General features: G+C 50.1%; 5 protein-coding genes across 5 annotated transcripts in view; 2 read left to right on the top strand and 3 right to left on the bottom strand.

Annotated features, from left to right (window-relative positions):
* The window catches only part of CSUI_007389 (histone lysine demethylase jmjc1 kdm5d jarid1d), a gene marked incomplete at its 3' end in the record, with an annotated part of 6,366 nt that extends 1,609 nt beyond the window's left edge, over window positions 1-4,757 (bottom strand). Inside the window, exons 1-2 of the mRNA XM_068067535.1 lie at window positions 1,440-4,757; window positions 569-823 (exon numbers count right to left, since the gene is read on the bottom strand). Of these exons, the coding sequence (XP_067920494.1) occupies window positions 569-823; window positions 1,440-3,236 (2,052 nt within the window). The remainder of the gene's footprint in view (window positions 1-568; window positions 824-1,439) is intronic.
* A 1,147-nt stretch (window positions 4,758-5,904) lies between these two features.
* Window positions 5,905-7,534, top strand: CSUI_007388 (uncharacterized protein; the record flags this gene model as incomplete). The annotated part of the gene is made up of 2 exons (XM_068067534.1): window positions 5,905-6,029; window positions 7,450-7,534. Coding segments are annotated over 2 exons (210 nt in total), but the record flags the coding sequence as incomplete, so codon positions are not given.
* A 10,095-nt stretch (window positions 7,535-17,629) lies between these two features.
* Window positions 17,630-19,389, top strand: CSUI_007387 (sag-related sequence srs11). The gene has a single exon (XM_068067533.1). The coding sequence runs from the start codon at window positions 18,396-18,398 to the stop codon at window positions 19,167-19,169; it is 774 nt and encodes a 257-aa protein (XP_067920492.1). The 5' UTR covers window positions 17,630-18,395; the 3' UTR covers window positions 19,170-19,389.
* A 1,433-nt stretch (window positions 19,390-20,822) lies between these two features.
* On the bottom strand, window positions 20,823-24,542 carry CSUI_007386 (uncharacterized protein). The gene is made up of 3 exons (XM_068067532.1): window positions 23,083-24,542; window positions 22,114-22,415; window positions 20,823-21,716 (listed from the first exon to the last, which is right to left on the bottom strand). Exons 1-3 carry the CDS (start codon window positions 23,930-23,932, stop codon window positions 21,525-21,527), a joined length of 1,344 nt encoding a protein of 447 aa, XP_067920491.1. The 5' UTR covers window positions 23,933-24,542; the 3' UTR covers window positions 20,823-21,524.
* Window positions 24,543-25,900: 1,358 nt separating this feature from the next.
* Window positions 25,901-27,883, bottom strand: part of CSUI_007385 (purine nucleoside phosphorylase) — a 5,102-nt gene continuing 3,119 nt past the window's right edge. Inside the window, exons 3-4 of the mRNA XM_068067531.1 lie at window positions 27,523-27,791; window positions 25,901-26,645 (exon numbers count right to left, since the gene is read on the bottom strand). Coding sequence (XP_067920490.1) covers window positions 26,508-26,645; window positions 27,523-27,791 — 407 coding nt within the window. The 3' untranslated portion in view covers window positions 25,901-26,507. The remainder of the gene's footprint in view (window positions 26,646-27,522; window positions 27,792-27,883) is intronic.

Raw genomic sequence — 27,883 nt, 5'->3', positions numbered from 1 at the left:
ACAAAGCAGCTACCTGGAGACGTACATGATGTACAGGAAGACGAAAGAAGTACACGGAAATGAAGAGAGGAGGAGACATGGATCGTATACATATATGTATGTATATAGACAGATAGATATACATAGTGAGAAGGGTGAGGGATGAAGAAGAAACCTCAGGAAGAGAGCAAAAGAAGAAGAGATCCTTAGAAAAGGAGAGACGTGTAGATGTCATGACAGCAAGAGTCGGGAAGCAGACGCGGTACAGAAAATACGACTACGACTCAGTGGCGATAAAATTCACGCGTTTTTCCTTCCTCTAGTCGTGTGTGGATGGAATAGACAAAGGAGAGACAAACATTAGAAGAGGCCCACAGCACAGACACTTTCTTCCCTTCAGTCAATCAAACAAGTTCGAGAAACACACATGGCTGTATATACAGGGGAGACATCCATCAATAGACAACGGAGAAAGGTGAAGACAGCAACAAAGGGCGAGAAAGAGATGACGACAAGGAAAGACTATGAAGAAACAAGAAGAAACAAACGATGAAGAGGATGGTTAGGAGAAGAGTCTCGTTTTCCGTACCTGTCCTTGCATAAGTTTATGAATTTCTTGCACGCGTACATGAAATTCAAGCTCATCTGTCAGGAGTCCTTGAAGGCTGAAAGGAGGTTTCCATCCCTTTGGTGGAATGACTTTAATGCCACCGAAATCTCTCCCGTAATGCTCGTATTTCTCAAAAAGAGAGATAGGATTCACAAGAAACTCCTCCATAGACGACAAACGGATCTCAGGGACTGTTGGGAGACCCGAATAATCCACGGTGACTCGCCTCGTTTCCTGTAGGAAAAGAAAGAAAGCAGGAAAGAAGAGAAACAAAGAACATGAGATTGACAAGAAGAGAACAGCCGGTGATTCGACGTACGCAGGAACCTGCTGAAAACAAGAACTGCTGAATGGGACCACGAAACAAACGAACCTGAACAGGTGTATGTACACCCGGGATCATACACACCATCAGGTGTACGTACACCCGTGGCCATACAGCCCATCACGGGTATGTACACCGAAGAACGGACAACCTTAGACACCACAAGCTGTACGCACAACAGGGAATCTGGCAAGCGTACAGGCCGCCAGCTGTACGCGCACCCAAAAAACTGACAATGGTACACGCAGTCAGGTGTATGTACACCCGAAAACTTGAGAACGATACACACCGCCAGGTGTGGACCATGGGTATGAACCCGGGGATCTCATAATCGTACATGCCACCACCTGTATGTACTCCCCTACCGCTTCTGTGTTTTCTCTCCCTTCCCACTCGAGGTTTTCCGACTTTTTCTCCTTCGCTTTTAGTCAGGGAACAATGAACCCGTGATGCAGACAAGTCGAACGTATACAGATAGACCAATCCATACACAGCCGACTCATTAGCGTTGACTGCGTAACATACCAGGAGAGACTTCTCAATAGCTTTCTTTAAGGCAATATCAGACGAGAAATCTTCTGTTTCAAACTTCTTCGGTGCTCTCCTGTTCCGTCGTGGCCTTGAAGATGACGATGACGTACTTTCTCCTCCTTGTTGAGTATCAGCCGTCATAGCTGAAGAAGGGGACGCTGGTGTCTTTGAGGTAGGTGATAAAGAACAAGTGTTTGTCTTTGAATTTTCTTTGTTCGAATGACGATTCGTTACACGACTGTTGTGACGTGTCCGCCCTGCTGCAGGTGTCGATGATGAGGAAGACGACGTAGCGGGAGGCGTCGATGGAAGAGAAGAACTCGGGTGACTCATCGATATCGAAAGTTCCGGAGCAGGGGGAGACGAGGAGGAAGACGTAGACGCAGACAAGGAAGAAGAAGAAGAACAAGACAAAGAAATATCTTTTTCCTGAGGAAGAAGAAGTGTCTCCGCTTGTTCTGATGAACCGGAGACAGGAAGAGTTGGTCGTTGGTGAGATGATGGGCCTACTGTGTTGCTGACGAGACTCCCTTCAGAATCCCGTGTCCCGGGAGAAAGAAGAGAAGATGAAGAGGCAGAAGACGACGACGAGGAAGAAGAAGACGACGATGATGACGAGGAAGAATTTGGAGGAAGAACAGAAGATGATAGTACTGACACGGAAGTTAGAGGAAGAGAGGGAGGCGACCCTGTGCTATTAGGAAGTGTCGAGGTGGGAGTGGAGAGAGGTGAAAAAGAAGAGACAGGTCTGGGAGAAGACGATGTCGAAGAGGAGATCTGTTGAGGTAATTGTCGAGACTTGGTAATTACCGGAAGAGAGAAGGGATTTGGAGACAAACTTTCTGTTTTAAGGAAGCTCAGAGCACTGGGAAGAAGAAGACCCGAAGATGAAGACGATGCTGATCCTGTTGACGGTGAGAAAGAGGAACTAGGAGTCCCTTCAGCAGACGGAGAGGCGACAGCTGCTGAAGAAAAAGATGGAAGAAAAGAAGGAGAGACAGCTGAAGGAGTAAGCATGACTCCTCCTGGGGAGAGAGATGAAAGGTTTTTAAGTGAGAGAGATAAAGAAGCTAAAGATCTATTGGTAAGATGAAGATGACCCCGACTGTGTAGCGCAGGACTACCGTTAAAATGTAATTTGTCAGGAAGACCAGAATTCGCTGGCTGCTGAGAAGGGTGAGGAAGAGGAGAAGAAGACCCAATGCATGCAGAGGGCGGAGAGAAAGAAGAGGATGGAAGAGAAGAAGAAGAGAGAGACGGAAGAGAGCCTTTAAGATTCGAAGGATACAACAGAGAAGTAAGTTCCTTTTCACATGAACTCACACTGTCGCCACCACTACTACCACCACCACCTGCCGGTTTATCGTCCATTTCTCCTTCCATACTCCGACAGAGAAGGAGCCCTCGTTCCCCAGGTGTATGTTGCTGTACAGCTCCTCGTGGCAACAAGGAGGAGGAGGAGGGCTGTAGCTGCTGAAGTAGCGAAGGTGTGTGAGATGTCCCTTGGTGCAGATCACCCATACCTTGTTGTAATAGAAAGAATGGAGTGGAAGTCTGAGGTGATGCAGGAGGTATAAGAGAAGACTTTTCACGAAGAAAAGAGATCTTATTATCTGGCATTGCCGCTGCTAAAGGCGATGACAAGGTAGAAGAAGAAGAAGCCGAATTCATGGTGAGGATCCCTGCTTCGGAGACAGAGACAGTTGGAGATGAAGATACCGACGCTGCTGGTGAAGGAGAGGAGGAAGGAGCAGGAGGCGACGCCTCTGTCTCGACTACTAATCCTTCCATACCGGACCACGGAAATGACGAAACAACTAGTTAGTTGACAGGCGAACGGAAAAGGAGAGAATGTGCAAAGAAAAGAAAAGAAGAGGAACGGAAGAACTTCTTCTACACACACGGCGAATAAAACGCTTCAATTGCAAGATAGTCGAAATAGATGAAGTCTGGAAGTAAATCCTCATGTAGGCAAAATTACTACGGTTAGCCCATCTTTGTCATGAGTCGAGGTGTACCTACACCCGAGTGGTACTCACTAGAACATGCCAAGCATTTGCCTTGTCTTGCGACCAATGAAAAGACAAGACTTCGTCAGGAAAAATACATGCCTCTGTAGACTTTCACACGTGTCTCGGCGTTCGAGAGAAAAAGAAAAAGAAGCAAATAGAGAAACACTCTCCTCCTGCGGCCTTTTTTGTACTCCTCTATTACCTTGAAACTGGCATGTAAAGCCGAAATCTCTCCGCGAATCAGTACGCTTTCTTCGTTTTTTCTTCTTCCTCCACTTCTCGTCTATCTAACAAAGCAGACCCTACACACGACTACCAACTCTGTCAGGTCTCTTCATCCCGCGGCCGAAAGTAAATCGGTCCTCTCCTGACGAATCAGAAAATAGACACGAATAACCTCTTCCCTTCTTTTCACGAAGGGAAGAACCTCTTCACTGCTTTTCACGAAGGCAACCTAAAGTAACTTGCTTGCTTCATGAACTCATACTTTGGAATCCTCGCTCGAAAGAAAAAGAAAGATGGAGAATCCCTTTCACCTATAAACGACCGCCTTTGAAGGAGATGCGCCGAGAAAGAAGTGAAGGAAAAAAGGAAAGAGAAGAAAGCAGCCGGTCGCGTTATCGAAGATCGATGTTTCGAGGTTATCCGGCATGGGCGCTTTTCCATGCGAACTGAGAGAACATCTCTCCCTTTACTTCTTGAAGCTTATCCTTGAAAGTAAGAAACCCTACCAAAGGATGATGAAGAAAAAAGACCATGCTAAGAGGACGAAACAGAAGAGGAGAGCCACTAACTTCTCTTCCACTCACGATTCTCTCTCTCCGTGTACCTATCTGTATGCGTTAGAAGGTACGATGCTCGTATGTAGAATGGCTGGTCGTCTCCCTTACGGACCGAGGAATGTCGAGTTGTTCATCTTCATTCGAAGAAGAAAAGTGGAAAAACAAATGAAAAAACGGAAATCACACGTGTCAGTCAAAAAGAAGACTGTAAAAGCACAGAAAGGAAAGAAGAAGAACGAGCGAAAGCAAACCAGTACGGTGTCGTTACACCCGCAGTTCATCTCCCTCGCGCCCCGTTCCTTCTGTCACTCTCGGGACGTTGAAGAAGTCTTTACAAGGAACCACTGCATTCTTCTTCCAGAGGAATGCGGAGACAGAAAAGCCCTTATCAACTCAATTCCCGTCAAAAAGACAGAGACCGAAAAAAAAGAGAAAAAAGAAGGGTTTCACTCACTCAGGCGGTAGATATTCATTCGTTCTCTCTGTTCTCTCCCTTTCCTCCCATTCTTCCTTCTCTCTCTCCCTCGACACCTCCCTACACTCAATCACTCCCACCTGGAGGTAGCTGGTCTCTCTCGTGTTCTCTCTCTGCTGTAGCTACGTCTCTATTCCTGTGAAAGCACGCCCGGGAGGAACACCGACCGGCTTATAGAGAACGATGTGTGTGACGGATTCCAGAAGTGAGCAACGATGACGAGACAGACTATAGAAAGAGCTATACTGAGAAAAACAAAAAAGGTATCACGAGAGGAAGATAAAGCGAATTTGCTAAAGCGACTAGACGAAGAAATATTACGGATACAACTCCCAGTCAGTCGCAGATCGATGTTTTCAAGCGGGCGGGTTGAAGAAGTCCGCTCAGAGCAAGCTCCGTGCGGATGAGGTGTAGAATCTAATAATCATTGTAGGCACGGAAGATGGAGGACGAAGACACGTTCTAAACCGAAGAGCATATGCAAAAAAGAAAGAGTGATAGACGTCTTTTACGGGCAGAAACACATGAAGTTCCGACTGGCGTTCCGTACTATCAGCCAGGGCGTTATGCACATACAGCCGGGGTCGTGCCGGCGCGTACACGTGGACAGCGTAGCTACCACTAGCTCTACCGTAATCCTTCTGACCGCCTTCTGCCATGCTTTCTGTAGAAAACAAGACAGCGAATGCAGGATTCGCATGAAACAGAAAAAGAGAGAGACAGAGAGACAAAGAAACAGAGACGGGAGACTTCCGCGGTCCCGGTCCGGTGTACACGCGAAGACGATAGTGATTGACTCTAGCAGGCGAAGATAGAAAGGCCGTACAGAAGCCCGCTGAGGGTGTCTTTAGTCAGAGGAGAGTATGTCAATCGGAGCCGTCAGGAAGCGGATACTGAATATGATACGATCTTTTCCACCGAGCCGCAACAGACGGAGAGAAGAGACGAGAAATGCAGACAGGTAGACACAGACAGGTAGATCAGGGAACCGGGGGTACCACCGGCTGACAAGAGAAGGAGAAAAGATTCTCGTGGGAGGAAACTCGGTTTTAAGAAGGGAACGTTAAGTGAACACTTTAAGCCTTTGGCGGCAACTGCTCCTTTCCTGTGAGAAACCTTCCTCAACTTCAGTATGGGTTGTTACTAGGCTCTCCTCCCGGGTTCTTCTTTTGTGTTTTTTCCTTCCAAAGTGGTTCAACGAAGATGTCTGTTCGTTGTTGCGCATTTGTCGAGACTTGCATCTTCTGATTTCCCGGGTCAGGTTTTCAAGCTCGCAAAAGGGAAACGGGGGGGCGGAGCTTGTCTTCTTGCTAAGGTAGGAATCACCCGCAACACCAAGGTCTGTTCAAGCAGACTGAATGTCAGCTACTTAGATTCATGCGTATTGTGTGCGCTTTATCACCCCACTTCTTGCGCATAGTAAATTCATTCGTACGCACTGTCTGTTTGTGTGTGTCTGTGCGCACTTACCGGGGAGAACGGGACGAGGAGAAAAGAGTTGCAGAAAATGCTGACTTCTTTCTTATACTTCGGTGTCGCGCGAAGACTTTCCTATAGAAATAAGGATGCATCATCTGGGCTTTCTTTGGTGATCCTGAGGTGAGCATGGGATGGATGATTTGGGACAGTGAAGGTCCTCCGTGTTCAGTTTGTCAAGTGAGATCGTAATGGAAGTCAAGTGCAGACTTCAACAAGTACTTTCAAGTCAAGCAGTGATCGATGAGAAGTGACGAAACACTCGATGAGGTTTTGAAGAAGACGAGACGGAAGTTTTTGTCTTTCGAGTGGACAGGTTCTTAGGATGAGTTCGGGAAAAAAGTGACTTTGCTTCTCCATTCATAAGTTGAACTCAAGAGTTCTTCAGAGTCGTGCTGAACTTTCGTCTTCCTTCCCCGAGTCAAAAGGGCTTCATTGCTGCCCCTAGTGTAGCTGCACTTTGAGGAGCCTTCTGAACCGTTGAATTCAGACGCCCAGGATTACGTCTTCGTGTGTCTTCGCTGTCCTTCCAAATGCTCCAAACATTGCACACAAAGAGATGTCTCTTGCTCCACCACTTCAAAGACTTGTGAATAGACAGAAGATAATCAAGAAAACTCTCGTCTTCCTGTTCAGATGAACAACGTCAGAAATGAATTCGCAAGGTTCGGAATCGCAGGTGATAAAAGAAAATGGCATTTTTGGTACTTGACTGTGTTTTCCACGGAGAATTAGAACTGAAATCAACATGGAAGCTGGAAGACTGAAAGGGTTTAGGTAAATGGATGAATACTTTCGCCAGATGGCTACGGCTAGCGGCATTTTGCTGCGAGGCAGTACGCGCAATAATAGAGACTGTGAAGCTCTGGTGATTCGAGGAACGGCCTCCCTCGGTTTGTTCCCGCTCAACCGGAGCGTGAGCCGTTCGGAGCTGGGACAATGAACCTCCGAACTGTAGAGCAGTCGGGTAGGGTTCCGAGTTGGGGCGTTACCACCTTAGAGGGCGTCAATCAGTACTGTCACCACAGGAAATTCAGGGAAGGCGACGGGACGGTCGTCACTTCGTGGAAAAGTCTCCGGGGTTGAGGCTCTGCGAGATGTGGGGGGACGATGAAAACGCGAACTAAGGGTGCTCACACACCAGTCCAACCAACGGAGAGTGTAACACCCGCGCTGCGCTTTTTCAAGACTCTGTCTTACTTTAGTACCCTGTCATCTGTCCAGACAGGTCTACTGTGTGCGGGACTGCATCTGTGCAGGGTTGTCGTGCCAGGGCCGTCCCATGAGAGAAGTTTATACAGCTACCGCCGAGCGGCCGTGTCAGCCGTTGCACGAACGGCCTGACCTAGTTTGGTTTAGACGTCCTGGGCCAGAACCTGAGCTCGAAGCCGTCGGCAGTGCAACCGCGGCGAGATTCTTCAGAGGCTTAACTGATTTCAGGCATGACGGGGTACGGTGTCGTCTGTGGTGGACACCCCTTACAGTAGCGCGTTCTCACAGCAGTACTTAAAGCCCAGGGAGTCCTCCCGGGAGTGCCCCTTACTCTGAGTGAAGAAGCCACAATGTCGTCCAAGAGGGTGCAGCCCAGTCAGAGCCGCCAAAGCCTATATCAGAGGGACGACGTAGCAACAAGGAAACTACAAGCTCCCTGTCACCGTCAAGTGCTCCGAGCTGGCGACCCGTCGTAGTTTCGTCTCGTCGAAGGCGAGCCTAGGGCAGAGGGGAGAAAGCTTCGGTGATGCCGGCGAAGACCGGGTTACAGTGAAACGTGTTAATGATCTCCTACTCATTCCAGTTTTTCACAGGCGCTGCGCCTTTAGCCGACCGTAAACAGAGGGTTTCCGCGCGACTGTCAAGTGTCCGACGCACAGTGCGCGCGTGTAGCCCTTCAACACAGAACACGAGCCAGTCGACGCACCCCAGAGCGGCACCCCAAGTTGTAGTGCCGTGGCTGGACAAGGCAGACACGCACCTCTAGGCAATTCTCAGGTGACGACAGGGGAAACAGGCCCGGCGGCATATCCAGCCCCGGTATTCGGCAAGGCCTAAAGAACCAGACGCCGCCAGTTCTGTGACGGTATCTGTTGTCTTGAGGCCGAAAAAGATATTAGGCTGCCTGAACGTGCTACCGCCGGCGAGGTCGGAGCACTTCAGACCGCGGTTTGCGCGACGCGGGGATGCGCCTTGTGCAGCTGGTGTGTGTGTCGTGCTGCGAAACTGGTGAGCCGGTCTGGCCCAGAGCTTCTAGCTGGAGTGCGTACCCGTGCGTGTGAGTTCGTTTGCTCTCGAGTGCTGTACGACTGTTCACAAACTGACAAAGGTTTCAATTGAATCTCCACGGGGCGGTGACACGCTGGTCGGGTCCCGGGTTCAACCAGCTTCACTACGTTGTTATGTAGGCACCCATCTACACTTCAGTCACTTGGAATTTGGTTCCGAGATCTCAACAAGCCGACGCTTCTTTTTCTCTCTTGGTCCGCGAGGGGCTTGGAGTGATTGCTTGGGTTCGCCTACACGTGCCTGCTCGAGTCGCCTTGCTCTCCGTGCTTTCTAGAGAATCTTGTCCGACTGTTTGCGCTCGGGTCCCGCGGTGGCTGGTAGTTGCTACTGTTGCTTGCCACGGTCGGCCTAATTCTAGAGAAGAATGGCCAACTCGAAAAAAGCTTTGTCCGAAGGTGCTCTGTTGCTGCCTAGGCTATCCGTAGCACGGAACAGGGCCCCGCTGCTACCCGATGCCCAATGCAATACTGTAAGCGCGGGCTCGTGCCGGCGTCGCGCTGAGTACAGCTGACTATGACCCTGCTGATGTTGTCAACTCTCGTTGCGGGAGGAGGAGATACAGTCGACTAGACAACCCAGATGATCTGAGTAATCGGGGAGCCGGCGCTGTCCGAAGCCCTGACCAAACATCGTTTGGGCCCAGGGAGAAAAAAACGATGATGGGGAACAGCTAGGGGGCCCCACCCCCGGCTTGGGCTTTGGGGTCTTTAAGGGCGGGCGTTAGCGGACTTCCTTCGCCACCACTCACCCAACAAATTTTGCAACAAGAGACACTAGTCGTTTACACAAGGGAACGGCGTTTCCGGGTGATTCGGCTACTTAGGTGACATTAGTAGGTGACATTAGTAGTTCAGAACGGTCACAACCTCTCCACTATGGGGTCCCCTGGCCTCGTAGTCTTTGGGGCTCTCCTTGTTTTGGCGTGCGCGTCCGCACGTGCTTTCGGGCTCCCTCCCCGCGTTGAAGGCGACATATTTTCCAAGGTTCAACAGCAGTCAGAGGGATCCCATACACCAGGCAGCGGCGAAGAAGACACTCCTAAAGTTCCCGTATGCGGTGAACAGGCAGGCGACACAGTTACCAGGTCTGGAGGCAAACTGCTGAAGTTGGATGGCAAAAACGGTCTGCAGTTCAAGTGCGGCAAAAAAGAGATACTAGCGCCTCCAACAGTGTCACAAGACTCTACACGCTTCACCTCCGTCTATGAGATCAAGGAGGATAACAGCTGCAACCTGGACGCGGGCGCTAAACTGCTGGATTCGGTAGTCCCCGGGGCGACGCTCACGCAGTCGACAGAACAAACCGGGTCGGACACCCGAAGTCAGGGAGGAAAGGGAGGGGCCGGGGAACAAGTTTACACTCTCAACTACACTAACGGCCCAGTGGAAGAACGGTCCCTCTGCTATACCTGTAATACACCTTCTGTTCAGCCTTTGCCCTTCCAGTCTGGACAAGGCCAAGTTTCCTGCACAGTCTTTATCAAGGTGCCAGCCAGGCCTCAGTCGCCGAACACGGACACCTCCACGCTGCCTCCTTCCCCAACTTCCGATGCTCCTGCAATAGCCGCATGTGTAATCGGGGTCGCATTAGCCTTTCTGGGAGTGGTGCTTCATTTGTAGCAAAACGTAGGAAATCTGCTGCAAATGGTCCTTTGTTCTTGTACGTTCAGTGGTGACGTGACGCACCCGTGGACGAAATCTCGAACTGACCCCACGTAGTCCCTAGTTCCTTGACGGTGTGCAACCGTCTAGCCGGACCAGGCCAATCGAATTCAAGTTGCCAGTCTCCCCGCGAAAAAGCATAGATAACCGTCACTGCGACGCACCGGCCGGCGGTGATCAACGCTGCAGGTGGCCACTACCACCTGGGGCCAGTTCTGAATCTAGCCGAGCAGGGTCCACACGCGTGGGCCCGATTACCAGTCTTGGCCACATCACAATATGCGATAGCCCTTAGGCTCACCGCGGAATGCTGGGCGGTAGACGACAGCGCTGCAGGCACACAGGAGCGGCCGGCACGAGATGCCACGGCCGCCTGACGCAAAACACGCGCACCCTACCGGTGGCCAGCCCCAAATAGCACACAGGCACTACGACACAGAGAGAGGAACGCCGATGATCAGGGGTGCCAGACCTCCGGCCTCCGTTGCTTTCGGATCAGGTCAGCTCGGTTTCGCGCAAAAGCACCGGGCAAAAGGTGTAAAGGCCACTGTTTCCGTCCTCTGAACGGCTGAAGAAGTTGCTACTGCTATCGGGGTCGCCCGGTGGCAGGTAAGACGACCCGATGAGCGAGATACCGCATATTCACATCGAAGCTACAACGAAGTCCACAGCGCAAGACAACAAAAAGCTGCAGCTCCAGTCACGGTGGCGCGGACACTGGCATGGCGTTCCTCACCGATAACTTTTGAGATCCAATCCTTCATGGAGGTAAAGTGAGCGACTACGATCCCAGTCGGAAATTGGAACACTCTTGCTGAGCAGTCGGCACCCCGGCGTCACCGAATAGCCGCGTAGCCGGACTGCAAAGGGAGATAGTCGAACAGCCTTCATGGGTCTCTCCGCACTAGCACCGTGTATCTGCCATATCTTAGCTCTTGGTGGTGGCTTTACGCGCTGTGACTTCCCAAGTCAGTACCAGTGTCGGTGGCTACACCTGGCAGTTGACATGCGGGGATACCCGGTCCAGGAACCCTAGAGGGAGTCCGGCGAACCACAAATCGGTTCGGTTACTCGCGTGGGAAGTTAACACTTGTAGCTGCTGCAGAGAAGTTACGTTGAGTCGTTGAATTTGTCCCAAGAGAAGATGGAGGTAGGCTAGTTACCGTCTGTTCCTGGCGAACTGAGCGTGACTGTTGGGGATAGCTCCCACGAGGACCACGCTGGTAGCTCTATCTCTTTGAAGAGAGGAAAAACAGGCGCTCCAAGTTCAGCTCAGGGGACCGGCCCGACATCTCCCAACAAAAAAGTCAGCCTCTTTTTCGGTAAGTAAGAGGTAGTTATCCGGATCGCACACCTGGGAGAGTCTCTTTCGTAAAAAAAAACAAAAACGCGTTAATCTTGATCCAGCGGTTCGCAGTTCGATGTCCCACCCCTTTAACTCGCGCTCGACCTGACATTCAACTCACATCTCTCCGAACATTACTCCCCTCTTACCTACCGCGGGCCCCGATATGCCGGTCTGGACGGTGAAAGCCTCAGGTACAGCTAGTCCCCTCTGCATAGGTGACTGCACCACTGGTCAGTTAGTGGGTGATAGCTTTTAGGTGAACGAGAGTGATTAAACTAGCTTCGCTTTTATGTGAAGAACCTCGGATGAAACGAAAGCAAAATCGTGTGCAGGCAGAAGAGTCCGATGGCCCCTCTAAGATAGCTCACTCTGACTCCCATTTGAACTGACCTCTGTTATTTTCCCTTAGCATGACTTCGAATGAACCAGACTTTGTCCCTTAGAGCTGAAAAGAAGATTAGCTCATGCACTTCTGGGCCCCTGAGAGCTACAAACCTATTAACTGAATCAGGAAATACTCCGATAGTTTACCGATTCTATCCCTACCGCGAACCCAGTCCAGTGAGCACGGCCTCTTCATCTCCTCCGGCGCTCCATTTCAGTTAGCCCGGGGCTGCGGTTCGACGGTTGCTTTCGTTTCTGAGCGTGTGCCGCTCGGCCCTCCGATGCGGAAGCCGCCTCTCCCCCCTGGTGTGATTCGGGAAGTTTGTATGGGCTGTTCCTGCTCGCTTGGCACCGCGATGACCTGAGGTCGCTGGGCATCCCCCGAAAGGTCGCGACATGTTTTATCTGCAGCCGGAACTGGAGAGACAGTGGTGTCCGTGAGGGGTGCTGCAGTGCTGTACAGGCTATTCATGGCAGGGACAGGGGTCGGCTGCTACCGGCTTCCCACTGCACTAAGCAGAACCCCGTACCAATGTTGTCAAGACACTAGTGGTATCCATGACACTGCTGAGGCCCCCAACTCATTTGCTCAGCAACGCAGAGATCTGTGGTCGGCTAGGTAGATGAGACGACGGAGACCCCCCCAGGGAGCAGACACTGTCTGAAGCCCATTCCGAACGGGATCGTGGTCCATAGGGGAGAAACAGAGAACCGCGAACTGCCGCTAGGGGGCCCCACCTTCGTCCTATACTTTGCGGCTTGTACGCACGGGTACGAGCTTGGGCGCACCCTCTCATCATCAGTTAGTCAGCATCCTTCAGAGAAAGATACGTTACTTGTTACCACAAGAAAACCGGGACAGGGCAAGTTACGAGTCCGGCTACTCTGTTGACCAGTCCAGTCAAAAGCGGTCACGCTTTCATCGGAATGTGGTTCTCCGGCCAGCGATGTCGCGAGGCTCGCCATATGTTCGTGGGCGTGGTTGCACTCTATGTCGCGCTTCCTCTCCTCGTTGAGGGCCATGTAACTTCCGGGGTCCAAAAGCCGAGCCAGTCCCCTCCTTCTAGCGGTAGCGAATCGGAATCGCCCACTATCCCGCAGTGCGAGGCGGAAGGAGTGGGTCTTAGCTCGGACGGCAAATTGCTGGAACTCGATGGAAGGGACGGTCTGCAGTTCAAATGCGCCGACACAGAATCACTGGGGCCGCCTCCAGCGCCAGGGGACCCACCGGTGAGCGACCCCGGAGGCCTCCTTCACGTCTACGAGTATGCAGGAGGGGGTAGCTGCAGAACTGCGGCAGGTACCAGGACCTTGGACTCGGTAGTCCCCGGAGCGACGCTGACGCAGTCGACGAAAGACAGCAAGCTGGCGAAAGATGGGCGTGAGGGGAGGCGAACGGAACTAGTTTACACACTCAACTACTCTACCGACCCGGAAGAAGAAAAGTTGTTGTGTTACACGTGTAGTAAACCTGCTGGCGACAATTCCGTCGGTCTCCCTGAGACAGTCCAAATTCCATGCACGGTCCTTATCAAGGTGCCGGCCAGAACGCCGCCGCCGCCGCCACCCCAGGACACTTCCACGACGCCTCCTTCCTCAACTTCCAGTGCTCGTGAAATAGCAGCCGGTGTTACCGCTGCCGCAGTAGCCTTGCTGGGAATGGCACTGCACTGCTAGCGAAGTGCAAAGAATATGCAGGGAAGCGTCCTAGGTTCATGAGCGTACAGCTGATGTGCGGACCCCATGGAGGACAAGTCCCACGACGCCCTTCTTCCACACAGTCCCGGGTTCCTTGCCGGCTTGCACCGGTCTCCGCAACCAGGCTCATCAAAAAAAATTCCCTGCGAGTGCGGTCACCAAAGAGCAGGTGAAGGCGTCGCTATGAAGCAAGTCGCGAAACTAATAGCCCCGAGAAATGCCGGTTCACCGAAGGAGACTCCGGAGTCTAGTCGAGCGGATCGTGCACGCGCACATCCATTTGGCACCGCTTGGCTGGTTATGGCAGGTGGTCATCCTAGAGGTCACCGGGGGCTGCTGGACCCTCGGTGATAGAACTGCAGACACACCAGAGTGACTGGGGTGAGCCGCAGGCACACCGCGCTAAGACCCACGCCGGACTGGCTGGGAACCAAGGTAGCACAGGCTACAAATATATGAAGTGCGGGGAGCCCCTAGCACATGAAGGGGGAGCGGAAAACCCATATTGAGGCTGCCACGCCTCCGTAACTTATAACCACACCGGCCCGGTCTCACAGGAAAGCATTCTGTAAGAAGCATAAACACACTGTTTCCGCCCTCTGTGCGACGGAGTAGATCTGCTCTGCTATCTGGGCTGCCAAGACAGTGGCCACACCACGCCGCAGCTTCCAATTTCAGTGACGAGCTGAAATATTTCAGTTTATCTCGGCTGTTTCCTTTGACCGATACTGTCAGAGACGAACTGAACTACTTCACCTCATTAGAATTCAAATCGCGTTGGCAGCACGAGGGGGGGCAACAAAGCCTGTACCTCTGAGTTGACGGTGATATGAACGCCTGAAAACCGGGGGACGGGCCGGCGTGACCCGGATAAGCCCGCTGAAGCCAGTTCTCTCAAGAGGGCCAAGCGAGGGGCTGCGCTCGAGGAACGGTCGGAGACTTGAACCGAGTTGTTGTCCGCGCGCACCTCCAGCGTCACCGGATAGCAGACTGGAGAGACTGGTACAGATTCAGTCGCGTGAACTTTGTGAATCTCTGTGGCGTAGTACGACGGTTTGTAGTCGAGTGCTCCCGCTCGCAAAAGTACGGCGTTACATGCTTTTCACCCCCCCTACTTCGCGGACCGGTCCCTCGGACGCCGCGCGCCATCGGATGCTAACACGGCTGTAATTTCATAGCTTTCATCTATTCACTGATCCAGCAAAACAATCAGGGACGGGCACCGCTTTACCGCAGTGGGCAACCGACAATATATCCTTACAGATCAGAGTCTGTGCAGCCGGAAAAGAACTGGAAGTGCCGGGTGACGCGCTGGACTCACGGGCTTTCAAGCGATACACAGTTGTCCCCGGCGGAAGTTAGTTAGTACGTTGCAGGTGAATACACACTGCCAAAGGCGAAAACAAACACTAGCGGCACTTGAGTCTTGCGTACATGATGAGACGTCCAGTAGCCTGCCAGACGGCTCAGCCCATTCGGCTGCCCAGACCCCTGCCTGCTCACTTCGCGCTCTCGATCTCGATGACTACCCGAGATGAGAGTTTTCTGCTGCTCATACATTCCCAGGAGTCTCACGACAACGATAAGTCACGTGAGTGGTCCTCAAGTGAAGAGAGATTTTGAGCAGCGTCCTTCTTTATGGAATATTGACGTCACTGTGGTGTTTCGATGTGGGTCGCTGGTCAGTGCGTGATAGCCTCTCAACCGCGACCCTATGGGAAACTCGGTGGATCGCTCAGAATCAGTGCAGCTTCCCCCGCTCTTCAGGACTAGGTGGGGCTGCGTCCAGGCTTTCTGGAGTACGCGGGACTACTAAGGGTCAGGGAATACTCAAAATGGAATCCTGGCCGTAGTCGCGCTTTCTCCGGAAGGCCACGACCCGGCCCTACTACTGTCCTAGAAGGCAACGTGTTGCCTGACCACGTGTTCTTCCACGGCATCCACGTATATTCGAAAGATACAACTGCTTCAGCTGCCGCTCCAGAATGGAAAAATTTCATTGGACCTGGAGCAACGCACATTGGTTTTTGCTCTCTCAAATGCCACCTTCAAAGCCTATACCAACGGCTTCTCTTAGACTGGTCAAATTTTTCGCGTCGAGACAGCCCGGACAGGAACAGCGACGGCGCGCCGTGAGTATTGGATCTCCGTTACCCGAGTGTAAAGTGTTCACGCTCTAGCTACGCATGTTGCCCTTCCGCAGAGAAGCCGTCCCTGTCGAACCGCCACCGACGGGCGCCGCCCAAGCTGCCACAGTGCAAGGCCAGAGAAGCTCTGCACTTTTGTGCAGTTGAGACAGTTCCTACGTCACGACAGAGGAAGAGGCCCACTGGGACAGCAGCCGACAGTTATCGGTAAATCGCGAAGACTCGGAGGTGGGCGGCTATGCCATATTTCTGCTGTCGTGGGGCCAGGAGTCCTTTGGCTGCTCCACTGAGTTAGCACCGACGAGATAACGCACTTCAACCGAGAGGCCGTGCAACCTTGACATACGCTGCTTCACATTCGTCGTCCGTGTGCCGCTCTGCTACGCCATTGGTGCGTCGGTCTGGCGCTGCGACATTCCAACACGTACCTACGCCGCTTGTTAGTCCGGCTATTGCGTGTAGTGTACGAGTGCCAAAGAGCCACTTGCTACGCATTTAAGCAAAGCACTCTTTGTTTAACATGATATGGCGTTTCCATTACTGGTAGCTGTGACATGGTGATGCCCGCGAGAACCGGAGCAGTGCCTTTCAATCGCATGACTTGAAGACTGGCACAAGCTCACATGAGAGGCATAACGTGAAGACGGCCTTGACCCCGAAGGAATCTGGCTGGAGATCCATCCTTGTGCTGGGGTATGTAGACCAGTCTCGTGACCACCTGCTTGTTGAAATGTCTTTACTGTTCGCTGATTTGTGGTGTTTTCACAGACGTACACGAATGAAGGATCATTCTTCTGGCCCCCCGCGCTGGACATTGCATACACGTGTGCCTATACGTGTGTGAGCACGCATATTCTTTATAGACATACCTACTTCTACTCTAGCTGCACCGGACTGCTGACTCTTATGCCGGTGCTACGCCCCGGAGGCTTAACAAATGAAGAGGTAGCCCAGCGGAGAGCGGAGAGCTCCGCCGGAGAGAAAGGATTGCCGTGAGTTTGTGCAGCCGCACCGCTGGGGAGGCGGCAAAGAAACCGCGTGTCGTCCCGTGAAGAGTGCGGGTGCTGCTGCGCTTGCGGGGAGAGAGAGAACACGAGGTCTCCTCTTCAAGAGAAGGGCAAGGGTATAAGTTGCTTCTTGGGCGCGAATCGTGTGACCCCAGGAATGCGCGACCGGTCGCAGAGGTGAACTGCAGGTGTTCGTTTAAGCAGCACTTAACGGTTTACGAGCGGATCGCGGTTGTTGCCGATCTTGTTGGGCGTGTACGGGTTCAGGCTGGACAGAGACACTGTAAAAAGGGCGAACTTGCAATACCTTTGGGCTCGTTGTGCCGAGAATTTGTGTTCCGCATTCTAGGACGGGTTCCAAAGCTCGAGCATCGTGAGATAATCATTTTAGGCACTACACTGACTGCTGATTGCGCTGCCACGCACCTAGCGGTCGCGCCACTGTGCCCGGGTCCGCAGTGCTCCAGCTTGCTACAGCGGCCGCTCCACTCGCCCAACTACCACACTAGGGCGAAAGTACGTTGAAAGAGTGCTCACGGAAATTAGCCAACACTGAGACGGGCCGAGCTCCTTCTTCGCCCGAGGCGATCGCTCGCTTCCCGCAGATTGTTGCGATCTTTTATTTGCTGGCGTTTCCGGCGCTGCGGCTACGTTCGAGCGGAGCCGGGCGTTGCGGGCATGGGTATTTCTCGTCGGCACTTCTCCTATCTTCCCGTATCTCCCTTTGACACTTCTCCTGTCTCCTAGTCCTTAAGACAATGAAAAACGGAATGACCCTCCGCCCGCTCCGCTCCCACGCCGCTGCCGCCCCCCTTGCACGGTCCACCGCCTCCCCGCGGGCGCCCCCGCTTTCGGCCGGGTGCCAACTACTGGCGGCCAGCCGCGGGAGCGCGGCGGATTCTGCCAATGCCGCCGGCTGCTCTTCCACTCCCGCTGCCAACTAGTAGTCGGGCGCAAAAAGTGGTCCTTGGGGGCCTGTCACTGATCCCTTGGCGGCCAGGAGTTTTCAATTCTGATTGCAGTCCGAAATCCAGCGCACCTTTTTTTTTTCCGTCCGTCACGTTCACGTTCTGGTACCTACGCCTCTACGTTTCTCCGGCCCCCGTTTTCAATCTCTCCGGGTGCATTCTGGAGAGCCCCTATTGGTCGTACCAGCGTGCGGCTCGCGCATCTCTACACGAGGCTGCCAAACGTCCTCTGACCGGGGAGGCGTGCTTCAGCTGCAGTCGAGACGGAAGACTCGAGTGAGATCCGGGGAGGCGCGGTAGTGCCGCATTGACTATTGTTCGGAAGGAAAAGAGTTTCACCGCCGACCGGTCTCCAGCTCAGTTAGGACAGGCTCGCATCAATGCGGTCTTGGGGACAGCAGATAAAGACACTGCAATTATCCCTACTCACGCCCTCACCAGCGCAAAAACCTGCCGTCGGCTAGGTAGGCCAGTTGATCGGGACTGCTATCGAGACTACATGGAGTCCTAAGGCCATGCCGAACAGCTGCTGATCCCAGCGCAAAGACAACGAGACTTGAGGACGCGTGTTGGGGCGCCCGCCCGTCCTACACCTTCGGTCTTTCGGGGACGAGTGCCACCTTGGCGAAACGCCTTCCACGAAGGAACAAGGCCAGTTCTTTGCCCGGGTATACTTTTGACCGGACCAGTTGGGAACGATCGCAGCCTCGAGATGGGGTCCTCACGGCTTCGGCAGCACAGCGCTCTCCGTATTTTAGTGTGCGCAGTTGCACTTGGAGTCGCGCTTCCTCTCCTCGCGAAAGGCGATTTAACTTCCGGGCGTCAAGAAAAGACGGGACAGTCTTCCCCTTCTGGTCACGGTAAAACGGGATCGTCCGAAATCCCGGTATGTGGTGCAGACCCAAGCGGCGCAGACGGCAAGATCGGAGGCAAACTGCTGGAACTGGACGGCAAGAACGGGCTGCAGTTCAAATGCGCCGACAACGAGACACTAGGCCCGCCCGAAGAACAGGCGAACAGCGTCCCCAAACAGTTCGTCAACGTCTATGAGTACAACGGCAACGGTACATGCAAAATCGAGGGGCACGTGAAAACCTTAGATTCGATTGTTCCTGGAGCGACGCTCACACAGTCGACAGAAGCCAGCGGGGAGGAGCGGCCTGCACAAGTCCGAAAGGTAGGACAGCCAGTTTACACACTCAACTACTCTAAAGACCCGGATGGAGAACAGCTGTTGTGCTACACATGTAATAAACCTTCTGGTCTGTCTTCGGCTCTCCAGAGTAATCCTGATGCGACTCCATGTGTGGTCCGTATTAAGGTGCCAGGCAAAGCGCATCCCCCAACCCCAAACACTTCCACAACGCCTCCCTCTTCAACGGTTTCCTCTTCAACGCTTCCCACTTCAACCTCCGGTGATTCTGCAATAGCCGTCGGTGTTACCGCTGTCGCGGCAACCTTTCTGGGAGTGGTGCTTTGTTTCTAACGAAGCGTAGAGACTCCGCAGAGAAGCGTGTGCGTGGATTTCCACCCTTAGCCCCTTCCCTTTATTCGGTATACCCTGATCCTTCAGTGATTATCGAGGTCTTTCTTCTCCATTCTTTTCACAAGAGAGATTTCGTCCACCGTGTGTGTCACTGTACCTATACTGGTTGGAAAGCTTTTGTAGAGAATCTCTTGTGTCGCCCTCGTGTCCTACAGAAGGACCTTCTTAATTCGAAACTGAAACTGTGTCCGTACGAGAAGTGTTTGCGAAATAGTATGTAAGAAAATGAAGAACTTCCCAAGAGATCACTTACTATGGCAGGAGAGAAATGGAAGATTCTACTGACTCCTTGCTTACTAAGATGGTGGTACCTGCGTCTGTAACGACGAGCATAACCTTGAACTTCCGCCTGTCTACGCTAAGATATCTTTACTTCCCCCTCCGGTAAAGTGACGCTATCGCTGTCCACCTCCTTGAGAAAAGCCCCAAGCCTTACCGCTCTGAACAACCACTCCTGACAAAAACAAGAGCAAGAAAAACGAAGAAACAAAAGAACTGCATGCATTGATATACGATACATATCTATATATATCTATATATATCTACCCCCTTATATCTCTCTCCCTGACGCACACATAAGGAGCGGAAAGGCTCAGTCGGAAGAAACACGTCGGTGATAGGACCGCTACACGGAGCGAGTGTATCTGCACAAGAGAATCTTATTATAGAGAAGAAAGAACGCAAAACATGCGAACTCCCCGTTCCAGCTGTCCTGGAATCTCTCCTCCCGTCGATGATGTGCTAGAGCCTGTTCGCTTCGAGATGAACAGAAAGACTTTTTGATTTTTTGTCGGAACACCACACAGCTGCGTCAAACCTTTCTTTCACATTCTTTGATGTGTACATTATGGACAAACGTCTCTAGAGCTGTTTCTGCTCCACCTAAAAGTTTCTTTTTCTGTCACGTCCCTTTCTTCCTTCCACACTTTCTTCAAGCAAACGGGGTCGAGGGGCCTCAGGCAGAATCTTCACCAGTCCCCCAAGTCTCCAGTCTTTTCCTTCTCGTTGCTTTTCACCAGAAAGAAAATTTTCGAGCTTTCCAAAATCCTTCTTCCCAGTGCGCCCCCATACGCACACCCTGATAAGTGTATTATCGTCAGCTGAAAGTTTCTTGGGCTCGTCTCTGCCTTTCTGAACGCCGAAGACGTTACGCATCTATAAATAGACAAGTAGATGGATAGGTAGGAAATAGGAAATGCGAACGAAGACGGAAGAACTCGTTTGTTCGTCACGACAAGAGTGCTATTACATGCCTTCTTCCTGCTTATTCACTTTTCTAAACCTTCTTCGACACCGTTCTTTACTTCTTCCACACTTTCTCTCTCCCTGTGTCTCCTCAGTGAGTTTAAGGTATTTTTTCTTAATAGGAGTCACCGAACGAGAGAAAACCTCATCTGTTTTACTTCTCTACGTTATCTGACAGACACGCAAGAAGTTCATGTCTTCCTTTCTTTCAATCGCTACATTTTCTCCGCAAGATGTGTTTAGAAAAAAACGAAAGAGAAACGGGGACAAAACCCTTACCCCGCGAAAGAGAGAGGAAAGGAAGGAGAAATGACAAAAAGAGAAAAACCTCCCTCTCCTCAATATGTCAAAACTCATCGAGAAAGGCCTTGACTGTCGAAGCCCATGCAGGCATTCATCCACACGAATGTTCTATAAATATACACACAGGGTATAGCCGTACTTAACTACACATACATGTGCATGTCCAGACAGAGGCTTTCGCAGGATGGAGATAGTGAAGAAATACATAGACCTCTACGTATGTACATCTCGAGCAGTTTGTACAGACCTCTTATCGTCACGATATGATGAAAAGAGTGAGTGCTTTTGAACGTCATGAGAATGCACTTTTTACAGATCTGTCGATGTCATCACAATCATATTTGTCATCCTCCTCCCTTGCTGAAAATCCCCTTCTCTTCTCCGGCAGATCTTCATCAACACAAGTCTTGCTTTCTTCCTTCTTTTTGTTCAGCTGGTGTATCAGATCTCCTCCAGCTCGAAACGACTTCCCTTCCTCTTCTTCCTTCGCATGTAGAGCCTTCTCCCTATTTCAGCGTGATATGTAAATCACCAGCAATGGACTACCTTCTCGAACTCAGGTCTGAACGAAAATACACACTAGAACTCTGCCTGCTCTCTTCAAACTTGGTAACTATCTCTCAGGTGTACGTACACTGCAACATACCCTACATGACAATGACATCCCACACAAACGAAAATGATGAGAATGATGGAGGGTCTTTCTTTTTTTCCTAAGCAATGAAGACGAGAAGAAGACGTGGAGGCCTAGAAAGCTACTCTTGGATCTTGCTGTAGTTTGATCATATCTGCATGCGTCTGCATTTGAAGGATTTTCATTTTCGATTGAAGAGCATTGATTCGACTTTGATTGATTTCTGCTTGACTATGGAGATTCTTATACACTCCTAACACGTGGCGTCGAAGCTCGGCGCTCTCAAAACTTGGCTGACGTCTTGCCTAAGAAAAAACGCAGACAACAAAGAAGGAAAGAAACGAAGGGAAGAAAAGAAGACAAGAAGAGAACACAAAGACGATAAAGATCTCGAGTCTTCTTCATCGGACTTTTGAACAGACATAAAACAAGTACACCCCAGAGCTACATTGACTCAAAAGTAGACGGACTAAAGAGAGCTAGACTAAACAGACCGAGACAGACAGGATACAGATGGCTACAAATCATTCACCTCTATATATGAATAGACACCTCCCCACAGACGTATAGAACGTGAATCCAGACATGATACGTACATATCCATACAGATAGATAGATAGATATACTAACTCCTCTAGGTGACGATAAATCAACATTCGTTTCTATTCTTTCTGAGCGTCGCCGAAGATTAGCTTCTCTTACTTTGGGAATAGTGCTATACTCCCACTCTCTTAGATTTGGGTTTGTTACATGGGGGTATAGACCATCAGCTAGGGTAGTGAGCCGTGTCGATGCTGTCTCGCATTTAAGCCGAAGATCTCTTAGCATATCATACACTTCTCCTTTAGCTCTCCTTTGACTTGACGAAGGATACCCTGGAGAATACGGGGGAAGAGAAGAATCTCTCCCACCTGGATAAGAATAGAAATCTTCTCCATCTTCAAGGTCATCTCCATTATCTCCATTATGTTCAACTAAACCAACAGATCTCGAACTTCGACCTCCTGTGGAAGAAAATACGCGCAGACAAAAAGAAAGAAAGAAAACAGAATAAGAGAAGATGATAAGGAAGAAGCAAGTTAGACACATGCGACATCTATACTCGAATTACACACGCGTTCTGAGATATATAGGCATATAAAGGGCACTTGAAGAACACCCAGCCACATAATATGCCCAAGGCACATGCACACATGCAGGTAAATACATGAACATATATAGATGTAGGTGAAAGAAAGAAAGAAGAAAAATAGAAACGTCTCCCCGGAGGGAGGTAGACCCTCTTTTTCTTTTATCTGCTGGATATATGCTGAATGTGCCTGAGAGATTCTTCTACGATCCAATAGAAACCACTAGAAGGAAAGAGTGAGGTACCTCCTCTTCCTGATGAGCCTTCCCTTCCTTCATATCGCTCTCTTCAACATGTTCGATCTCTCCTTCTTTCCACAGCCCAGTCTGACAGTGCCACTAAGGCCTACATCTGTAGTAACAAGAGAAGAAAGAACAAGCGAATCGATACAAAAAAGACCCCTGGTGGCGATACATACATAGATAGAGAGAGAGAACTCCTGACCGAAGTAAGAGAGTGAACTCCTTGGCCTGTGTGGATTGAAGAAGAGACGGAAAAGGAGGAAAGGAGTTTGTTGATGAGAAAATTACGGGTGATCTTACGGGTATGGTTATGAAGAAAGGAAGGTTCATCAGGAAGAGGACTCATAGTAGCCTTGATAAAGGCTTCATATCTTTTTTCTCTCCGTCTTGTATCTAGCCATCTCTGACTTGAATCAAAGAATCGACATGAAGACTTCGATGAAAGAGCATCGAGACGTGCTTCAATCGATGTGGATGGCTGTGAATAGAGTCGAGAATAGTATCCAACAAGAGACGACTTGATGTCATCTAGATTTGTACGTAAATCTCCGACGATACTTGGACCTTTCACTTCCATTCTCGGTGGAAAAGAATCAGCATCTATATCAAATCGATCTCTTCCTCGAGGACCTTCCTTTCCATAGAAGTCGATACCAGCGCCACCCATTGCATGCTTAGAAGGAAAGCTCTGAGGCGAGAACTTCGGTGGCGGTGGTGCTGACGTACTACCGGCGAAATTCTGCGGTGAGGGCGATGAAAAAGCAGAGGGAGGAGGCATTCCGAAAGAAGGAGAAGAAGGAAGAGGGGAGGACGGACGAAGTGGTGCATAAGGATTGTCTCCGATATCTGGAAGAGACGGAGAAGAAGAAGAAGAGGGAGTACGGGATAACTGGAACTTCGCTGCTGGATCCATTGCCATCGTGTCGGCGGGATAAAGTTGAGAAGTGAAGAAAAGACACACGGAAAAAAGAAATGGATATGAAAAAAGAAAGAGAAGAAGTACGAGGAAGGGAAAAGAGAAAGAGAGAAACCCGGAAAGGAGAGAGGAGAGGATAGAGAGGAATCGGCAATGAAGAGACGAGAATACAGCAGACCGAAAGAGCGACAAAGACAGGGAGGCAAACCGGGAAAGGAAAGGGCCAGAAAACATGTGAAGAGACACTCTCTCAAAACGAAGAGTGAAAGCAAGGAGAGTCAAGAAGATCGAAAGAAGACAAAGAGGAAAAAAGTAAGAAAAGACAATCGAAGATCCTTGTTTCTTGACGTAAAGCAAAACGGCTGCTCTCCACGAAGAAGGCACGGCCTTCGTCCCTTCTTGCTGTCGACAGTTTTCTTCGGTTCCTCAGTCAATTTCGGTTGGGTGAAGAGAATCTCCTGTTGAGAAAGAAAAGAAGAAACACAGACCGTCCACACAGCAGAGTTCCACGTCGTGTATCGGCCGGCCGCATGCTAGCGCGTCATCATGCTTCCTTACTTCCGGAGGAGCTCCCTAGCTTCTTTAGCTAACCACCGGCGCGCCTCAGAAGATGACAAAGACACGGCAAGTCCGGGAAACTTTGGAGACCAAGAGCTTGTTGTTTGCCAGGGGAGGTCAGTAAGATTTTATTTTTCGATGTTGCCCGAGAATCGAGATGAGCCTCGCAACGAAGAGCTGGGCCATTGAGTAGACCCGACTAGCTAGCTAGCTTGCATGTAGGCGATTAGAGCAACTTGTAATAGTCCTCGAGGCCTAGACAAGGAAAAGAGAAACGCTATTTCTTCTTCTTCAAGAGTTGAACCGTTCAGCTCTCTCTCTCTCGCGTTTGTTCCTTTTCAGGGAAGAAACGGTTCTTGGACGTGTCCGCTCGGGCTTTTGCCTCAGCCCAACGCATTCTTGGTGAACACCAGGGTTGTCTCCAGGCCACATCGCACGGTGTACATACACCCGACACAACACAAGTCATGTCCTCACATCGCCTCCTCTCCCTCTTCCTCCTCGTACTACTCAAAACCTTTCTCTCAAGTAAACAAGCAGACACGACATATCGTCGCTTGATCAATCGTCTCACGTATCTATTTCCTGCCAGGATGAAAGGAAAGCAGACAGGGCGGGAGAAAGAACACCATTTTTCGCCGCCTTGTTTACGATCGCCCCTTTCATCCTACTGCCGCTACTTGTTGCTCGTGTGTTTGTTAAGCATCCGGTAGAAGGCATCTTTTCTTCATCTGTAGATCGTAGCGAACTGGCGCGACTCTAAAGCTCGTCTGCATCATCTTTTTGTGCTGAAACACAGCACACTCTCCTTCACTGCGGATTTTGCCCATGTGGCATCTCGGCCCTCGCGGGGGGCACTAGACTCCTGACATTTTTCCAATCTTTTCGCATCCTAAAACTTAATCAGGGAGAAAGAAGAGAGATGAGACACTGCTGTGTCTCATATTCATCGCGACTTACCCATCTTCGTAAATGTTTCTTGTTGAGGAGGCTTAGATCACATTAAGCGTGGTAGAGAGGCCGAGGAATCTATGTACCTGTACGCAGGTATCTACCTCTTTGTCTGTACGTAGTAGTTTCTACATGTAGGTATGTCTGAATGTATATTTGTATAAGTGAATTTGTATGTGCATACACGTGTGTATGTGCATGTATCTGCATCGGTGCCTGTGTGTGTGTATACGACTGCGTGTATGTACACTCCGAACAACAACGAGGAGAGAAACACTTTGCTTTGGTTTCTCCTTTTCATACCGGCGGGATGCCCCCATGCATGCAGTTCATTCCTTTCCTTTTTTTTTCTTTTCATCTGGCTGCTTATCCATGAAGAAGAGACACGAAAGTCCATTCATTGCTTCACTGGTCTTCTTGTCTACTTTCCCTTCGAGGTTTTTCCACCCTCACGAACATGCCGCGTGTCTGCAGATACATGACGCGCCATGGGCGGAGACGATCGAGATTTCTTCTGAAGGACTTGTGATCGTGGCTATGTTTGAACGAAAGGAAAAGAATACAGGGAAATGACAAGGCGTTCGATCCACGACTGCATTGATGGATACGACGGGGTTAACAACACAAAGAAGAAGAGAAGGAATGAAAACAGGAACGAGACAGCATATGATGTCTCGTTCCAAATTTTTTCTCTCCCCCCCTGGTGTCTATGCACGTGATATCTAGGCATACGTATGCATGCATACTTCGACATACAAAAGGTAAGACGAGAGGAATTCGATGAAATCTTCTTCCTTTTGGCTAGCTTTTTCGCCCTTCGTTCACACCAACAAGACCAGCAACAACAGCAACAGCCACGGTGACTCACTCTCCTCTCTTCATACATTGTTTCTCTCCCCTCTTCCTTCTCTCTCCTGGTGTCTATACACCCTCCCCTGTCGCATGTATGTGGGCATGCATACACATGACTAGACAACACGGCAGGACATAGCCCTACCGCAGAAAAGACGTACGTATCATTGGCAGCGCATGCACATGGCGCTTGTGAAGAACGAGTTCTTTTTCTTTATTTTACTTCTTCTGACGACAAATCTAGACATCATTGTCATCACTTAGTGTCCTGCGCCACACCGCACTTTCTGTCTTTCTTTCTTTTTCACAGATCAAGAAAGAAAAGATCAACAGAAAAAGAGCAAAGAATGTGGGGAAAGACAAACAGAGAAGATCCTCCTAAAAACGACAACGGCGTCACCAGCCATCCTTCTCTTTGTGCCTCATCGACAACTTCTTCTTTCTTGCTTTACTCTTGAGAGGACGCACTAGTATGACCTGAATGTGAAGGAAACTTTCGTCTCAATGACGCTGCGGCTTTCAGAGCGACCTTAAGCATATTACGTTTGCCTGTCGCTGTCTTCTCTCCTGATGAGTCATAATCTCCCTGAAACCGAAGATAGATCGATGACAGATAGACAGAACGAGAAAGAAGAAGGTGATAGGATGCATGAATTGAAAGAAGAGAAAGGACAAGATGAGACGAACACAGAGAAAGAAGCTGTCCGAGAGAAAAGGAGAGAGGAAGAAGGTATGATCAAACAGAATGAAAGAGAGAAGAGAGAGAGATTCAAAGTCAGAGAAGAGATTTCTTTCTCTCTGTCTTCACTTGGGGATTTATTGACCTTCTCTCTCTCCAACTACAACATACAAAAGCAATCAGCTGAGCTAGAAAAGATACTTTCACACATATACACATCTATACAAATGTAGAGAGAGAGAGAGAGAGACAGATGCTCATGTAGACATGCTTAGTCATGTACAACATCATAATGATGATGTAAGCGTACACGTATCTTATAGATAGGTGTATGTAGCCATCCATGCAGGCTACTGATAAAGAGGCAAACACTCGAACACGACGAAGAAATGAGTTCTCGCTGTGAAAGATTGAATAGATAGATAGATAGATTAAAGATAGATAGATAGATTAAAGATAGATAGATAGATTAAAGATAGATTAAAGATAGATTAAAGATAGATAGATAGATAGATTAAAGATAGATAGATAGATTAAAGATAGATAGATAGATAGATTAAAGATAGATAGATAGATAGATAGATAGATTAAAGATAGATAGATAGATAGATTAAAGATAGATAGATTAAATATAGATAGATAGATAGATAGATAGATAGATAGATAGATTGAAGATAGATAGATAGGACGAGGCATGAACAGAAAGAAGAAAAATGCGTTAGTCAGGAAGGAAAGGAAAGAGAGAAAAGAAGGTTGGAGAGCGAATTTGGATGAGCTAGCTTACTTCCTTCCAAAAGAGGGGAGATCCATCAACTGTGAAGATTCCGCCAGATGCCACGCGTCGCGCATGAGCGACTGTACATACAGCTGACATCTCCATTTCTACAGCATCGCAGACTTTCGACCATAGATCGAGTTTTGATGGAAGAATAGCGGACTGGTAAAATTGATCTTGCGTTAAAATGATTCCTGTAGGGACATCTTTTCCTAGGCATTCCTTCGACGCTTCAACGATGGCTTGAAAGACGTCAGGTGTACAGACACATGGAAATCCTGTACACAGAAAAGAAAGACACTCTTTACCCTTCTTCTCTTTTCTTCTTTACGAGTTTTCCCTCTGTCGTTCTCCATCAGGAGAGAGTCTC

This window comes from Cystoisospora suis (genome assembly GCF_002600585.1).
Source record: "Cystoisospora suis strain Wien I chromosome Unknown contig_3898, whole genome shotgun sequence".
In the NCBI taxonomy this organism is placed as follows: domain Eukaryota; phylum Apicomplexa; class Conoidasida; order Eucoccidiorida; family Sarcocystidae; genus Cystoisospora; species Cystoisospora suis.
This window is presented reverse-complemented; position numbering and strand designations above follow the sequence as displayed.

Bases quoted from the DNA above. Each gene is read 5' to 3' on its own strand.
- CSUI_007387 (XM_068067533.1), top strand. From the start codon at position 18,396: ATGGGGTCCTCACGGCTTCGGCAGCACAGCGCTCTCCGTATTTTAGTG.
- CSUI_007386 (XM_068067532.1), bottom strand. From the start codon at position 23,932: ATGTTTTCTGGCCCTTTCCTTTCCCGGTTTGCCTCCCTGTCTTTGTCG. The intron at 22,416-23,082 runs GTAAGATCACCC...TTTCTTCCACAG, and splicing joins CTTTCTTCATAACCATACCC to GAGGTCGAAGTTCGAGATCT. The intron at 21,717-22,113 runs GTAAGAGAAGCT...GTTTTTTCTTAG, and splicing joins AGTATAGCACTATTCCCAAA to GCAAGACGTCAGCCAAGTTT.